The sequence below is a fragment of the Tachypleus tridentatus genome, chromosome 7 (assembly GCF_004210375.1).
Source record: "Tachypleus tridentatus isolate NWPU-2018 chromosome 7, ASM421037v1, whole genome shotgun sequence".
In the NCBI taxonomy this organism is placed as follows: domain Eukaryota; kingdom Metazoa; phylum Arthropoda; class Merostomata; order Xiphosura; family Limulidae; genus Tachypleus; species Tachypleus tridentatus.
Genome location: NC_134831.1, coordinates 150,102,655 through 150,121,528, shown reverse-complemented (window position 1 = coordinate 150,121,528; position 18,874 = coordinate 150,102,655). Strand labels below are relative to the sequence as shown.

Genomic DNA, 18,874 nt, shown 5'->3' with positions numbered 1-18,874 from the left:
TATTTATCAACCAAATGGTTTGTGAGTTTATTACTTGGTTGGTTATAATGTCTCTGATAATAAATGTCTTAAAAACATTTAAACAAAATACCATCAACATAGCAGTTAATCACAATTCCATTTGCATTTTGCATGAAGAGAAATAATGATTTCATCTAAATTTCTTATCAATGACAGATAATAGTATGGAAATAAATTAATAATTCAAAAGATAATAACAAATAGTCATCAATGCAAATGTATATATTTGAATAATTTAGGTAGCCACAATGAGATTTTCACAACTTTATCCGAACGTTTCATAGAAATTTCCCAAAAAACAACCTGAAACTCCCACAATGTACTATACCAGTAAAGGAAACTATAAGATTCTGAAAAACACAAAATAAAGGTAGGTGGGTGAAGGTTTGGCATTTTATGGCACAAAGCATCTAAGCTATCTGCACCAAACATCCAGTAAAAAGTTAAAGTAAAGTAAAACTATTAAAATTTATAAAAAGGAGTCAAGATAAAATAAGACAAAGTTAAGTTTCTGAATTAAACTTAAACAGCATGAAGTCCAATTTCTGTATATAGTATACAACAGTAAGAGAGAAGTTAGAGTAATACTAGTTTTAAAAGGACACTCTATAGCATAAGTTGAATGGTCTTAACTCACCAGGATGACCAATAGGTAACTACAAACACTATCGTTAGTCACCTGAAGTGGGCCTTTCCAGTCCTGGTTTCAAGTTATGCAATGTTACAGCCATGTTCAGAAAGTAAAGTAATAGAAGTTGTAAAAGACTTTCTGTAGTATAACTGTAATTATTATAACTTGCCAGGATGACTAAGAGATAAGTTCAAACATCAGCATTAGTCACCTGAAGTTGTCCTTTCCAGTTCTGGTTTTGAGTTATATGACATTATGAACATTTTCTAATTTCACATTGAACTAGTTGTACTTCAAAAAGGAATCATAAAAAGATCTAATTTGTGAATTAAAAACTTAAATTGTGTTAAAAATGTTAATGGCCTTTAAAAAACTAAAAATATTTCTAAGGTGGACAGTGTCACCATCACCAATAACACTGTCTAATGTTACAGATAAACCATGGAACAAATTGTGTTTAAAATGGTGCCGTAGTTGAGAGTCGTAATGACGGCAAGACAGTAAAATGTGGCTTATTGTGATTTGAGTGTAACACAAACTACACATTGGTGTATCAGTCCCAGATAAAAGAAAATGATGGGTTAAAACACTGTGACCAATGTGTGGTCTAGCGAGGATAACTTCCTCTTTCCAATTCTTATGGAAACAAGACACCCAAAGTCCAATAAAGCGTTTTAGTTGGAAAACTTGTTTTCATGTTGCTCACTCCAAGTTGACTGTTAGCTGACACGGAGTTGAGCCTTAGGACCATAGTCCATGTATGGAATAGGCACAGCAGTGATAGTGCTAGAGTAGACAGACTTAGCTGCAGTGTCAGCAAGCTTGTTCCTATAACTACCAACATGGCCTGGTATCCAAAAGAACTGGATAGAAGTAGATGTTAAAGAAAAATGGGCCAGTCGGCTCTGAATATCAACGAGAATAGAGTGAGAACTGATGTGAAGTGATTCCAGGGCTAACAGAGAGCTAAGTGAATCAGTATAAATAGTACAGTTCGTGTACTGCATAGATTCTATGTGATTCAGGGTAAGAAAAATAGCGTACATTTTGGAAGTTAACACAGAAACTACAGAGGGGATTCTTTGTGCAACAACTGAATCACAGCACACAATGGAAGAGCCCAGAGAGTCATCTGATTTTGAACCATCTGCATAAATGGGAATAGAAGAATGGTTTAAAAGATGTTTGGAAAATAGAAGGTGATACTTCCAATCAGGAGTATCTGTCTTTTTAGATGACTCAAATAAAGGTAACATTTGGAGTTAGTTATTAGCCATGGTGGGATGAGCTGATCTATGGATACTGCTATGTTATCCAAAGACAGACCCAATCTATCCATCTGCACCTGAAGACGAAAGCTAAAAGTAACAGTGGCAGATCATCTATTATGTAGAAGTGTGGCCCACAGAAGAAGGAAAATACTACCCCATGTGAGATGCTGTGGTAAAGATCAAAATTTTGAAGCATACATTAAAGATAGTTGCAAGCAATGAAGGTGTAGAGGGGGTTCATGGGACTCCATGTACAAACACTGGATTGGAAAAGTGTAGAAGGTCCCTGTGCAAAGCTGAAGCCCCTGATGGTGAACAGGATCCAACATTTTCAAGGCTAAAGACCTGGCAGAGCTATAGACCAGAAACCCATAGTCTAGTTTTGATCAAATAAGGGCACAATAGATTTGTAGCATGGAACATCAATCTGTCCCTCAGGAGGTGGAAGAAAGGATATGGAAGATGTTCAGTACTCTTGTACACCTGACATGTAACTTCTTGATGTGCAGAATAAAGGCCAGCTTATGGTCAAATATAAGCCCCAAGAATTTTGCCTCAAGGATTAAGGGAAGCACAGCTTCACCAATACAGAGTTCAGGATCAGGGTGAATACCCCATTGATAGCAAAAGTGCATGCAAATAGTTTTGGAGGAAAACAGGTTGAAACCAATTGCTGTGGTCTACATCAGTAAATGATTGAAGGTAATCTGTAGCTGCTGCTCAATATACCTGATATTTGACAACTGACATGAGATGCAGAAGCCATTGACAAAGAGACCATTTGCAACTGTAAGGGTAGTTGTTCACTGATGCCATTAATCTCTATAATGAAAAGTGTGACACTCAAGATACAGTCCTGAGGGACTTCAAGTTCCTGTGGGAGAGAATGGGAAAGTGTCAAACCCACACAGACATGAAACTGCCAATTCATTAAAAAATTGTTAATAAAATTGGTAAATTGTCATGCAACCCATATGAGTGGAGGTCTTGCAAGATACCATACCTCCACATTGTATCATAAGCTTTCTCAAAGTAAAAAATACAGAAACAAGATGTTGTCATTTGAGAAAGGTTTTCCTGATTGATGTTTCAAGTTGAATCAGGTGGTCCATGGTAGAGAAGTGTCTTCAAAACCCACACTGAGTGGGTGAGAGAAAGTTATTTGAGTCAAGGAACCACACAAAATGGGCATTAACCATCCTCTCTAAGATCTTACAGAGACAGCTCATCAAAGCAATTGGATGGTAGTTCAAAGGAATCTTGGGATCCTTCCCAGGTTTAATAAAAGGTGGTACAATAGCATGGTGCCAAGCATCAGGAAAAACATTCTCCTACTAGATCCAGTTAAAAAGAATCAGAAGAACAGCAAGAGAGGCAGAAGAAAAATGGCACACCTTCTCATAATGAATATGATCAGGTCAGACTGATGTACTGCCAGACCAATGAAGAGCAAGTTTAAGTTTCACCAGTGTAAGGGGGTGATTAGTCATAGAGACGATCAATCTGAAAGAGAGGAGGCAATCATTCTGCCCGTGTTTTAATGACTAAGGAGATGGAGGATAAAGCAAAAGTGCTAGATGCATGAGAAAGGCTTTTGCCAAGAGTATCGGTGATGCTCTGGGTATCAGCAACTGCTTGGCCATCAGAGAACAAGACTGAAATTGGATACAGAAGGATACTGGCCACTAACCTTTTGAATTTTGTCCCATATGACTTTGAAACTGGTCGTAGAAAAAATGTTAGAGGTGTATTTAATCAAAGATCCTTTCTGGCTTTGACGTCTGGCCTGCCGAATGTGTGCATAGGCCTCCTGAAATGCAATGCAGTTTAAAAGTGCAGGATATCTACGAAAGGTATCCCAAGCCCATTTCTGAGTTTTCTTCTAAGAGGCAGGATTACACCAAGGACAAGGATACTGTGGGAAATGTGTTGAGGTTTTAGGAATACACTGATTAACTGCCTGGACAATACAATCAGTTACTGCTGCCACATAGCCATCTATTGATGGCTTACACACAATGGCAGGATCAAATTCTAAGAGAGTGGTGAAAGAAGGTCAGTTAGCCTGGTCCAACTTCCATTGAAGCATGTGGGTTGTATGGTATTGAACACAGACACTCTCTCTCAAAATGATCACTGCCCCATGGATTATCGTTGACTCTCCATGAAAAGTAAGTGAAAGGTGAAGGGAAGCAGATGGAAAGATCTATGACAGTAAAAGACTGACTAGGTACATGAAAATAAGTATAAGAACCAGTACTGAAGAGAAACAGGTTGTGGTTCAAGAGCATATGCTCTATAGCCCAAACCATCCCATCAATACTAGCACCACCCCAAAGGGGATTATGTCCATTAAAATACCCCAGTAGTAAAAAGGGGGATGGTAACTGCTCAACCAGGGCATCAAGGTCTGACTGATGATAGATCTCTTCGGGAGATAGGTAAGAGAGCAAATAGGGATGGTACAAACCAAGGAAAAATGGATGGTTACAGCCTCCAAGGGTGTAACAACTGACAAGGGCAGGGTGGGCACATGCTGATCAACCAACAATGTCAACCCACCATCCACTCGTCCATCACAAGATCTGTCCTTTCTATACAAGGAAAACTGCTGAAGGATGACTGTATCAGCAGGTTTCAGAAACTTTTCCTGTAAGGAGAGGCATATTGGATGGTAAGAATCAATCAAATCCTTAATGTCATCTAAATTTGATTGAAAACCTTGACAGTTCCACTGGATCAGAGTGATCATTATTGTTTATGTGGAGGAGAATGTGGTGGGGAGATCTTCTGTTTGTGACTATGTTTTTTTTGCTTTACTGGATGAAGATCTATCAACCTCCATGGATCTGGGTCAGGTAGGAGGTCTCTGTCTGTGGACAAAATTTCCAATGACTGAGAGCATGAATGAATGGTTGATTTACTTTTTGGGGCTGCAGAAGGGAATGAACAACAAGGAAACATTTGAACCTGAAGGAATTGAAACTGGGCAGTCACTGGAAGGAGCAGATAGGGACAGAGAAGGAAGTAGACATAGATGCATCAACTTTTTTAATTATGAAGGGCACAATATTTTTAAGATGTTTTGCAAATGACTCTGTTGGAGGCACAGAAAGATCTGTCTACACTCCCACTGTGGTAGTGAAATGGAGTGCAGCAGCATATGTCCAAGATAGAGTTGAAGACAATAATTTCTGAGCCTCCAAGTAGGTGACATTATTAACTGCCTTTAAGTGTTGCACCTCTTTCTCTTCTAGCCATTTACAGCAAAAAACTGAGTAAGAGGGGTGTGGGCCACAACAGTTAACACATGTGGTTTCATGTTGCACTTGTAAGCAACATTGCCTTTACCAACACAATGAGCACATACCAGAAAACCACGACATGATACTTTTGAGTGACCAAACTGCCGACACTAAAAATATCTGAGAGGGTTAGGAATGTAAGGCTGTACCTTTCATTTCAGATAACCTGCTTTGACTGTGGCAGAAGGATGATGTTTATGTAAACATAAGTATCAGAACATTGATAGGGTCCATAATTCTGTCTGTATGGGTGAAGATTCAGTGTACTGTAGTAATGTTTTGGCTGGACAAACTAGCAAAGATTTCCAACTTAGAAATGTTCTTTAAATCCCTCTTAACTACAGCTCCTCAGGAAGAATTCAAAGTTGCATGGGGAGTAACCTAAATGGATATATTCCCAATGGCTTTTGATTTCAAGAGTAATTTGTTAAGCTGTGGTGAAGATGTTTCCCCCAAAATGTCTCCAGAATGCAATTTCTTTAATGATTTTGGAGAGCCAGCATGTCTCTCTAATTTCTTCTGAATGAAAAATGGAGACATCTGCCCCAAGCATTTCTCAGATAAGGAAGAGAGATTCAGAAATTGAAGTGTAGAATCTGACTGTTATGGTTACTGTATAACAGAGTCGTTCATGTATGGTCATTTTCCAATGATCTGTTGTGTTTTTTTTTTCAATTCTTTCATTTTTATTTATTTTGTTAGAAAGAGGGGTATCAATAACAAAGAAGCTATATTTCAGTGTCCACTGACCCCACCCACTATAGATGCCCTATGAAAAGATGAACTACAGTGCCAAACAAGGACACTGCAGCAATGGCAGGGTTTTGTGAACACAATACCCAAACACCAACATCAGATACAATATCTGCAACACCTGTTGAGAACATCCAACACTGGTACTTGGTTGACCCTAACCTATGTGGACCAGCTGACTGACCCTAGGGGGGCTACCCCAAGGCTACCCATCTACAGAAATTCAAGGCCAAAGTGGTGTGTTAGGTGGCAAACTGAAAGAACTGAACCTTCCCTGGGAGGTCCCCTCATCACATACAGGAACCCACACAGAAGGACACAAAATATGCTGTTAATTATAACAGTGAAGATGGTTGTAATTTTTCTACATTCTCACATAAATAGTTATTCTCATTCAATGCTACCCTCTGTAGCCAAAATTTCTTGCATATTTAACAAGCCTTGCCAGGGAGCTCCACATATTCAAAATTCAACATGGTTCAATTGCAATTTTAAATGCAAGTCATCATGCAATAACCCTCCACCGAAACACCTCCTAATGCATGTGATTCCCTTTATTTGATTCTACTAAACTATCAGTTTTAAAGTTTTGGTAGAAAATCAAAGCACCAATTTTCAGTGAAGAGGAAGTGCGTGAGGAAGTAAGTACCTATCAAAAAACATTTTCAGTATTTGAAAATTATAACTTCTGATATGGTACACTACCTCATCTCACATAAATATCTAGGATCTCACACTGAACAAGTGAAGGGACCAGTGCAAGGGAAAGAAAGAATCCTCCAAAAGTATCTGAAGAACACTAAGAAACTAGGTCCTCTCAGTAGATGATCATATGTGGAACACTGTACCACTTCTGTACCGGGTATACTCTTCACCCAGCGTGGAAAGTGGAAGGAGCACATCCAAAATCAAGGGAATATCAGTTGTATAGGGAGCTGAATCACATAATATTGGAATCTTAATCACATAGAGTACATCAATGTGGGTGAGAGTAAATGGATGTGCCTCTAGGTGTACAGAGGCTAGGGTGTGATGAACTGTATATGACAAATCAACTGCATCCAAAGCCCAGCTGACAGGAACAGACATCCATACAAAGGTAGGATGAGGATCATACCATCGATAAGTCAATAACAATCCAAAATCCATTTACCAGAAACTGGCATGTATGTGGAAGTAGGAAAGAGGATCATCCTGCCAGCAAGTAATCTACAATTCAAAACCCAGCCACTGGGAACAGACACAAACATTCATGTGGTGGTAGGGAAGGAGATCATACTGTCTTTATCTTCAAGTTAATATACTGGAGGGAAATTCATAAAAAAAAAAACGTTCATGGAGTGTTTAAGCCACACATATTCTTTGCCTATAAAAACAATGTGTTGCAATATGGACATAATCACAGGATGTACTCCAGAAACTAAACTAATGGACTCCAGTCATACAGTTGTTGGACATGGCAGTTTGCAAGTGGGAATTCAACTTCAACCAACACCAGCAGTATTGTGACATGAGTATCTTGGCCATGGTAGGAAGAGGGGCCCTCTACTATTCATCTTGAAGAAAGGAACCAGAAGGGAAGAAGATCTTTCATTCCAAAGACCACCATCACCATATGTGCATGTCTAACACAACAAACACCAATACCCAAATGAATCAACATCCTGATGAAGGTAGAAAGGCAGATAGTAATGTGGCAGTTCAACTCATCTAGTACCAGGTGGCATTGGAAATGATATCTAGACTGCAATAAGAAAGAGGGTATTTTAGCCAGTCACATGCAATAACTTATGTGGCTGGGGCAGCTCCAACAACAGTGGTACCAGAGATGGTTTGTTAATTGACCAATGACCCCAAATCTCCTGCATAACCAGATACATACCTCCCAAATGAAAGAGAAGCCTTCATAAAAAGGTACATCCCAGGTGAGGAGGAGAAAGAGGAACATTTCCACTGGGTAAAGTCAACATAAAGGGTGAAAGGAGAAGGGCATCCAAAGGATTCCAAATAAGGTACCACTAATTTTATAAAGCCCACTGAAGAGATCAAATGTGAGTTTGACTGAGGAGAATTGGAGCCTTCAAAGAATTCCACATCTCCAAAAGAGGTAAAACCTCCTGTGTAGTTGTAGAAGGAGAAGGCAAAACAGCTTAAACCAGAAGCTAAATATAATGCAGGCAAAGGGGAGAAAGAGTGGGCCTGGTTGAGATAGGAATTGAAAAATCCCCTCAGATGGATAAAATATTAAGTTGAGGGGAAGAAGGTTAATTCCACAGTAATCAGCCAACCAACCCATACAGTCCACTTAAAGAAAAATAGTGTGAGGCAGCTGAAGCAGCCAGTTGTCCATACAGTGGTGGAAAGGAAGGCCCCAGGAATGGAGAAGATGAGCATATGTCTCAACAATCCCACAAATAATGTAGGGGAATGAAAAACAAGCCCTTTTGAAAGAACCCAATGGTCAGTTGTGAAGGACTCAAAAATGGTGGCAAAACAAAAAAAACATGGCCCACCAGTCTTGTATCCATCATGTATTCACAGGAAGTATTGAACCTGACAGTAAACAAACCAACAATTAACCCTTTTAAGATAGATAAGTCTAGCAAACTAGACATGAACTTGCTATAATATACAAGTATTTATACTATAACTTTTGGTGCAGTATGTGTACATTCTCAAAAGTTGGTAGACTTTCAGTAAAGATTGCAAGTCTTTTGTACACAAAAAATCATTATTATTTGTACAATCTATAAAACTGCCTAAATATATTTCAAATATTTGTTTTCAGTAAAACTTTATATTTTGTCTGTTATTATCTCTACCATACCTATATGGTGTCTGTCAATTTGACTAGTCCCATAACTGCCATAAAAAATTAGGAAATATACATTATACTTTTTTGTTTTGGAATGACTATAAAAAATATAACAGTAAAACACAAATGTATAGTCTAAATAGCTTAAATCTCAAAACGTTATACACTTATTAATTTTATTATATTCACCTTCTAGTCATGCCTGGTTTACATTACAGAAGTTGCATTGGTGCTGAACATATGCACTCATCTTACTATATCCAAAAATATAAAACTGGCCTTTACAAAGTGACCTGTCTTGGCTGTGTTCTGATATAAAATACAGTCACACATAATTTATAATACATTATACATGTATACAAATTATTATAATTTACTAAAGCATTCTTTAAATTATTTTTCTTAAAACATAGAACAGAAAACAAAGAAGTTTAGCAAACTAAATGTGAACATTCTACTCATTTGCTGCTTGCCATAGGTTGCTAAACCTATCAAAGTTTGCACATGGAGAATGTGAAAGAAAATAATTTTTTTAGGTTTTATATATGAATTTGAAATAATCAAAAACCATAAATTGATACATCAGTACTAGAGAATTCTGCTGTAACTTATCAAATTTAGTAAGTAAGGTATATTTGGATCTACAAAAACATAAAATTTTAAACCAACTAGAGACTCAACTTACCAGCTTGAAATCTTGGATCAAAAGAGTGAGTTAGCACCATCATATTTAAAAATGACTGAAACAACTACTAGAAGCACAATCTGAGCTTTTAATTAGTTACTCACACAAAATAGTACATGTACACAAGTATTTCCAAAAATGAAAAGAAGTTGGAAAGCCTCCTGTATGTGTGTTTTGGAACATGAATATCTAAGTATATAGAAGAGAAAGAAGGTTCTTATTTTATAACCTGTTTTTTGTCAATATCAGTAATCTGAGTTTCTAATTCATACAAAGTTATAGACTTTGTACTTCTACATCACAAATATATAATTTGAACCAATACTCCAATTAATATACCATATGAAAACACAAAAATTGATATTTAGATATGTTTTTTAATATTTACTTTGTCATAAATTCATAAAATAGTAGTTAAATAAAATTTTGAATGAAAGTCAACAAATGTAATGACATGGGCTTTGACCCATCATGATAGAGTTTATCTCAGAAATGTGTGTAACGGACACTGGTAAAGGAGAAGGAGGTGAGACAAGAAATGGGAACAGGTTCAGGAGGAGGTTGAGACAATTGGGAAGCCAATGCAAAAAGAAAGCTGAGTAAATGTGCAGATTCAACTCTGATCTCCACCATGTTAGGAAGACTCCCAAAATGTATCTTGCATTAAAAAGGGGACCATGTATAAGTTCTGCAACAAGTTAAGAATAAATGCACATGGGACAAATAGGCATCATGAGTCAAGAGATTTAAACAACAAAGGAGCCATGTTTGAAGAGAAAGGACAGAAGACAAGCATGCAAGCATCGAAGAAGCAGGATATGAGTATCCACCAAAAACTCCTCAGAGGAACCATGAAGAGCCTCAAACAGAGGGTGAATTGAGGAAAGGGAATGAAGGAGAGAGGATACCATGAGGCAGATATATGAAAAGTAGTTTGGAAAAATTATACCAAAGTAGTTGAATCCAAATCCCATACAGACAGAAGAGAAACTAACTGCTAGGAGTCCAAAAACAGAAGAATCCAGATCTGTGTGAAGACATAACATGGGATTCCACATGAAGTGAGGGTCAAGACATATTGGTCCAGAAACCTTTAGGTATGAACTCTAATATCCATGGGGGAAAACAACATATTGGCCCAAATGTGTCTCACCTAAAGTGAAGGGGTGAGAGACAAAATCAAACATATTTGTTGTGTTAACCCCATGAAAGGAGAAAGACACCAAGGTTCTTCCACTGTAGCTAAACATGACTGTGTGGCATATGAAGGGGGATGAAACAGGCTGTCAAAATCAATGTCTCCATGTTCGGTACCTCTGAAAAAGGCATGAGAATAATCCTCAAGCAAATCAAGAGCTCGCATGAGCTGGCCAATTCCCATGAACCAAGGTTATAATATCTTTAACAGATAATAGTGGACCCAAAGCCACTGTAGTTGAAATAAAAGTTAAGTGTAGTAGAAAGAGCAGTGGAACTAATTAAAACATGAAACAGAGAATTATGTTCAACTAAAAATGGAAGTAGAAAAGACCAAACAGGGAGTTCAAAAAATAAGTGTGTATTATAGTAAACACATAATAGTCATTTGTCCAAACTGATATTTCTGAACACAAGTGCAGCAAACATAAAGAAAATTAAGTTTCCATGAAAAACATAAGAAACTGAATTAAAATTTTATGAAATTAAAGCATGAGTGAAAAATATGATACCATGAGCACCAGCTAAAAGTGAAGTTGGGTTAAGCTAGGATTTGTGTTGCACTCCAACTGGTGGAGGGTTGTCACATGCTCATTTGTATGCTATCAAGCATCAGTTAGTGGAAAACACACTTGTGTACAGAAATAGTTGGAAATGTCACTGTTGAAAGTCATACAGATAACTAATGATAAAAGATGGATTAAAAACTAATAAATAGAAAGTATAAAATTTTAAGGAAGCTGACTTTACATTTATACATGTCATAAACCTCAGAATACAGGCTGGAAAAATATCATGTATGCATATACAAGGTGCACCCAAAAATGTAACTAACAGACGAAGCTTCCTTCAGAAACAAACAAACAATTGTACTAACTTATTAAATATCAGAATGAACATTTCCTAAGCTTCAATCTGCTGTAATCCTTTTTAAAATTTTGCAGAAATTTATTTTATGTTAACTTAGCAAATTAAAAAAAAAGTAAAATAAGTACATACTTAAATTTATAGTACAAGGTCATCATCTTTATTGGCACTACTACTGTTCTCTAATAGCAAAACTATTTTAAACATGACAGCCTTGATTTATAAAGTTATAGCATCCAAGTATAATGTACTAAGCCCAAGCTCAAGATTTTTAATGTTTGTATGTGGATATTATATGTTTCAGTCATTAAGTTAAAATAAAGTTTATTTTTATTTAATACGAGACAAAGTGAATGTCATAATATCTACACACTATTTAAAATTTTAAATATATTTTAAATTTTATTTTAATACACCACTAAAAACATTTTGTTTCAATTTTCATTAAATGATCATATTTTATTTGTAGCCGGTAACTCTTTTCCAATGACATTTGTAGGCTGAATACTAAACAGGTACACTATTCTTAATGTAATTTCACCTAAAACAACAATTTTTTATTAGGGATTTTAAACATATGAAGTATCATAGTGTTTTGGAATTACAGGCAGTTGTAATCAATGTATGGTTGGAAATTTTCATGAACTATTCCTGATATACTCACCACATAATGTAGTCATTGGTGAGAGTATCTTCATGAACTCTGAAACAGCACTGATCTTAAGAATACAGACAAAGCTTGTATAAAAACAACAACAACAAAAAACTCATCACACCTTAAGAATGGCAAGACTTGTAAATAGTCTGAAATATAACAAATCTAAAGAATAATGGCAACACTTGTATATGGATTCACCATTCTCATATGTTTCTACACTTTAATAATGTCAAGACATGCAAGATGTATCAACTATCTGAAACAATGCTCATCGCAAGTACATTCACACCAACTATATGTTTGAATTTAATTAGGAACTGTAGGATGTTTCAGCAAATACTGTAGTATCATTCACCTCAATTCCAAGATAATAAAACTTAGAAGAAATCATTATTCTTCAATAGTAACACTAACCAGTCACAGTTTGATATTCACCAAATTAGCTAAAAAAGTAATAAAATTTTTCACAAAATTTTGATCTATAAAGCAAAACTTCTTTCTGTAGTAAGTGCCCATAAGTTTTAAAAATGTACCAATATGAAATCATAATTTTAAAAGTAATTACACTAGCCAGAGAAATTATTTAAAAATGTTAAAATTATGAATTATTATCAGTCTGAACACACCAGGAGAAAGAATATAAAATGTAAATTTGAAGAGTATGTCTCAAATATTTATTAATTCTCAGATCAAATCAAAATTTAATTTCAGATTATATTCAGATGTTGCTGGCTGTAAGGAACATACTGGCACTTTACAAAGGGAATTAAACTGCTTTATGAGTTAGGTGAATAAATGACATAGATTTTAATTATAATAAATGCAAGTTATCATAATTTTACTTATAAGTATACTTTAGGTGGGAATAACCTTAACAGTACTATGGAAGAAAATGATCTTGGTGTAGCAGTTGATCAGTCTCTTAAGCAATCCATTTTCTACCAGTAGAGCAAATAGAGTTTTAGGTTGTGCCTATCATGTATTGATAATAAGTCTAAAGACGTTTGTAGTATCGTGTTCAGTCTTGGCCTCCTTACCTAAGGAAGGACATTGAATTATTGGTAAAGGTTCAAAGGAGGTCCACTAAAATGGTACCTTGAATGGAAAAATTGTCATAGGAAGAGAGATTAAGATTTCTGAAATTATTTTCTCTTCAGAAAGGAAAATATAGAGAGGATCTGAATTGTTTATGACTGTTAGGAAAATTGATTGCATCTTTTTACATAACTCATGGTTAGAATGGTGAGACCAGAGGACAAAAATATGAATTATGGCAGGGTACTAGTCATCTTCAGCTAAGGCAGTTTTTTTTTAACAGGGTAGTTGGATTTTGTAATGAGTTGCCATCAGACGTGGTGGAAACAGTAAATTTAACTTTAAGGAAAGGCTTGATAAACATATGAATGATAAGGGCTTGCATTGAGAGTTCTCTTTCAATTATTTTAAATTTTATTATTACTGTTATTATTTTTTCTTAAATAGTTTTAGTTTAATTTTGTGGATGAAACAGCCTAGATGAGCCAATAGATCTCTTGTTGTTTTCTACTCCCATAAATTAGTGATTAGTTAAAAGATTAAGAACTGTGTCATGAAGATTTTGATATGCACATACTTTTATGTTCCAAAAAAGATCTGTTTATTTTACAAGTATGTTTATATAATAACTCTAAACTCATTGCACTTTAAATTTCTTGATGATTTTAAGTCTTTGCTCCTAATATTTTACAAAAACTTTCAAAACTGGAAAAGAACCTTGCTTAATAGAATATACCAGTGAAGTCTTCAGTGTCTTCATTTTTATTTCTTGGAAAACTTAGTATGATTCCACTGTTTCAAATACTGTTCTATTTTTAACTTATTTACTTGTGTTCTCTATACTTCTCATGTGTTTAAGTGGGATAGAGGGAAGCAGAGCAAAAGATATGACTGCATGCTGACTCATATGAGCACACTCTCTGTGTCTCAAATATCTTTGAAGATGGCATTTAAATGTATTACACTTCTCACAGAAACTGCTTCAGTTGGAAGATAATTCCATATACTCACTACTCTTTGAGAAAAATAATTTCCTTATATCCTATCAGGAGCTCTGCTTGTGTATTTTGTAATTGTGGCCTCTAGTTACAGAATTATTACCTATGCAGAAATCTGCAGCATTTAATCCTAAAAGGTTTTACAAATTTTTAAAGACCTTAATTAAATCACTTTTTAAACAATAAGTTCCACAAGTAGTGAAGTGTACTTTGTGTAACTTTCTTTCATAAGAAAGATTGTGATAACCTTTTGCCATCTTAGATAATAAAGGTACCCTTCATTAATGTAGGTAACTTCTAAAGTAAATTGATCAAACATGATCTCCTGCTGGTAAAACCCTGTAGTGTTTCTCTGATGAAATAAAAAGTTTCTAAATATGAGATAGTGACACCCTAGAGAATAAATACAAGAATTTTATTTATTTGACTTGGCAAGCTTACAGATGTTTAATTTGAAATGTAGTTTTCTTGAGAACTCCTTGAACAAAGGTGAAATATTAGTATTTTTTTTCCAATCCAGCATGGTTTTAGATGAGTCCATACTCACTCGAAAACTTTCACAAAGAGGGTAACTAAATTTCATGTCCCACTTCCTTAAAAACTGAAGATAACTTGTTGATACCAAGTGCTTTACAAAGTTTCAAATTATAGAGCTTTTTTTGGACAATTTGGTTTCAGTATTTTTCAACTCTTGTTCAAAAAGAACAACAACAATAAAAGTATATATATATATTATAACCATAATTTTTGAGGCAAAACAAAACACATTAAAATTAAACAAAATACACTGCATTTTTTAAAAAAGATCCTAGGTTTTGGAGGTGACTGACAGTAGGACCCACATTGCAGTGGGGATACACCGTCTATCAGTCTTAACCTCCAATTTGCTAGTCTCACATAAGAAATACACACAATAAGACTAGCAATTAGGATAGCGAAATGGGGGCGCTCAAGCCCACAACATCTCACATCTATATCATCCTTCACTGCCTGCAGACAGTTATGAGAAAGTGACTGCTCTCCAAAGTTAAAATAAGAATAAGAAAATAAAATAAACATAAAGATAAAAATAGAAAATAAGGAAATAGGGTAAGACTATTTGGAGGTAAGTAAGATAAAACTTACCTCTTAAAGTTAGAATTCCTGTCCCCAATATGATAGAAGCACCAATTAACATGACATTAAACCATATCAGTATACTAAGTTTATTATGACTGTTGTGGTTTTATACAAAGCTCAAGGTGTACATCTGCACAAAGTAGTGCCAAGTTCTTAAATGACCTTATTTTTAACTAAAAATAATTATTAGTAATTTAAGTATTTTGATACACCATGGCTCACAAGTTAGATACATTACATCTCTAAAGCTTAAAAACCAAACCACATTGGATCATGAGGTAATAACTAACAAGTAATACTATTTTGTTGAAAGCTAAAAATAAAGCCCTTTAATTATAATTAATAAATTATTTATATACTCTTGTGTTTAGTAAGTGTAATACAAACAACATTCAAACTTACCTGAAGTTAATCCAGTTAACACAAGATATGGTATGTTATCAATAATTTCATTAATCAAACAGAGTTAGTCATTTAAAAGATTTAAGAAAGTATCAAGGAAAATGATATAAATTAAGTGTCTGTTAACAGTTTGGTTTGTTTGGAATTTCATTCAAAACTACACTGAGGCTATCTGCATTAGCTGTGTTTCTAATTCAGCAGTGAAAGACTAGAGAGAAGGCAACTAGTCATCACTACCCACCACCAATTCTTGGGCTACTCTTTTACCAATAAATAGCAGGATTGACCATAATCTTATAATGTCCCCATGCCCCGTGTTTGGTAGAATGGGGATTCAAACCTTTGACCCTCAGATTACAAGTCAAGAACTATAAGTTTTGTGATAAGATTTTGAAATCTACTATCATGTATAATTGTACGATACATCTTGAGGAATGCAATTTTATCAGAAATAAAATGGTTTCAAGGGTATTTCGTTTTATAGTAATGTTTCAACATTAAAACAAAGAAAAGTGACCTCGAAGGTTGTCAACCATAGAGATAAAATTTTTCCGAAAGTCACTGATAAGATGCACTGTAAAAGTTATTAGTAAAATGTTACAAAACTGCACATTCTACTTAATGTTTAGGAGAGGTAAAAAAAATGAGACTGAGAATATTACTAGTATTACTGCTTTTTATTCATACAAACAACTCTTAAAATAGTTTTTAGTTCTGTTTTCTTTATTCCAGAAACGATATTAATTTTCTTAGCATGAACACAAAATACAGTTTATAAATTTATTCCTGGTCTCAAAGTACATGAAGTTAAACTTGTCAACCTAAAAGTTATTCTCTTTAGAATATGCACATGTAGATATGAAAATTGAACCTGGGATGTATGATATATTCCAGAAACTGTACAATTATACCTTTAAATAAAGATACTGATTTAATTTGGCTTCTATATAAATTATCTTTTATTATATGACAAAGATTTTACCTTAAAACTTGGTCTAAATTAGTCCATAAAACATAATAAACATAGGACAATTATTAGAATAAAATCTATTTGATTTTTCACAAAATTGTACTTTATAAATTCTTTAAAATCAGTTGGATATTATATCCATATCAACTTGATAATATTTTCAAATTAAATCAATCAAATATCAATACAGAAACCAGTGGTGGCTGTAATAGTAGACACTGTTGTTACCATTCAAGTATAATTTTTCACACTAAAAATGTTGTTAATATTGTTAGAAAGCAAATGAAATTTAACTCACCATTACTAGGTCTTAACATCCACCTTATTTAACAATACTGTTAACGTGCATTTATAAAATTTAAGGCATACCTACCACATAATATTTAGATTACAAACCTAGTAATTACTAATTACTCATTAGGTCTTGATTCTAATATTCATACCTGTTTATGTAACTGGTTACAGTTTAAGAATTTTGCTGATTCTGTGTAAACCTGCATAGCAGTAATTTACTGATGTTATGAAAATGGATATCAAACAATCTTACAATCAGCATAATCATAAAACAATGAGCTTTAAGCATTTTGATACACCATGGCTTACAAGTTGAATACATAACATTTCCAAAGCTTAAAAATCAAATCATATTGAATCATGAGGTAATAACTTACAAGTACATGTTATTATGTTAAAAACTAAAAAGCCCTATAATAATAATTAATAAATTATTTATATACTCTCCTGTTTAGATAACGTAATACAGAAACATTCAAACTTACCTGAAGTTAATCCAGTTATATGACTGCAAAGTTTATAAACAAGTGCTGCTGATGTGTTTCCTAAAGCCATTCCATCAGATATTCCATTGGCATTAATACTATTACTAATATTTGAATTTCCACTAACATTCAAGTTTGTTTTGCTGCTATGACGAGTAAGATTCTGATGAAAAACTGGCATTCTCTTAATTTGAAACTGTACTCTTACGAACACTCTTAGTCTACGTATCTGAACTTTGAAGTAGCTACTACTAGTAGTATCTCATAACTGCATAACAAATTACATTTAACTTCAAAGTAGTCATTATTGATATAAGAAAGCCTAACGTTAGTTCAACAATGTAATTAGCTATAGCTACAGTCTAGTGTTGAACCGTCTACATCTTCTAGTGTTTGTAATGTACTAAGCCTACTGAGTTACAAAGTACTACTGTCTTACTGATGCTTCTGTTGGTAATACCAATAGTAATAATATATCGTAATAATTCAGGTAACTTGCTCTAAGTTTAGTTTTCACTTTTACAGTTTTAGTTTTGAGAGTTATAACTCTTAAGATTTTACTTTACAAAATAAAAAAGTGAAAGACAAACAGTGAACAACAACTGAGTGCTAAAGTTATTTCGGATGAAAATATACACAACGATTATTCGTTATGCTCCTAACTTTGACAGTTAAAATTTTCTCTCTGATCTGAAATAGAATCACTCCATGTTCAACAACTCAAATATATCGCCATTTTGTCTACCCGCCATAGGGATACGCGACATCTATATATGAATTACATATAAAAATATTAAGGTCAATATAGCATTCTACATTTGTTGCTATTTAAACGCAAATTTACATAATGGGCATATTTGTGCTCTGTCCAACGCAGGCACCGAAGTCCAATTTTAACGTTATAACCCCTCAGACTTACTGCTCCACTGTATGGTGAAGGGAATTCTATGAATTAGATTTATTCTGAGAAGTATAAATTGAGGTCAAAGCGGGACTCGAGCTCATAATTATTTTCACTCTACTTATGTTTTAGCAAACTAAGGAGAATAATCAAAAGTGTCCATTATAGAAATTTCGGTTCTCAATGTATTCATTTTTAAAGATAAAACGATCTACAATATTCTATGACGTAATGATGCTCACAAAAGTAGTCACTTTACAATTTCTCTATCCTTGCTCTAATAATAAGAACTCCTTACTCACATATTTAAACAATCTTTATTCAGTTGCAGGTGCAAAATAAACTGATCGTACAATATTTCAGGAGATTGTTTTGAGATATAGATTAAAAGCTACGTCATAGTTAATCTAGGCTGCAAGACAAGAGTAAGAGGAAAGATTCCTTCGACCTGAAGAAGAGAATCATGG

The 18,874-nt window shown here is 34.5% G+C and overlaps 1 protein-coding gene across 2 annotated transcripts in view; it reads right to left on the bottom strand.

The window, feature by feature from the left end:
- The window catches only part of LOC143256895 (gamma-tubulin complex component 3 homolog), an 85,415-nt gene extending 67,137 nt beyond the window's left edge, over positions 1-18,278 (bottom strand). Inside the window, exon 1 of one of the 2 annotated variants that reach the window (XM_076514724.1) lies at positions 17,507-18,278. In XM_076514724.1, the coding sequence (XP_076370839.1) occupies positions 17,507-17,687 (181 nt within the window). In that variant the 5' untranslated portion in view covers positions 17,688-18,278. The remainder of the gene's footprint in view (positions 1-17,506) is intronic. The other variant, XM_076514723.1, reaches the window with a different exon arrangement.
- Positions 18,279-18,874: the final 596 nt, after the last annotated feature.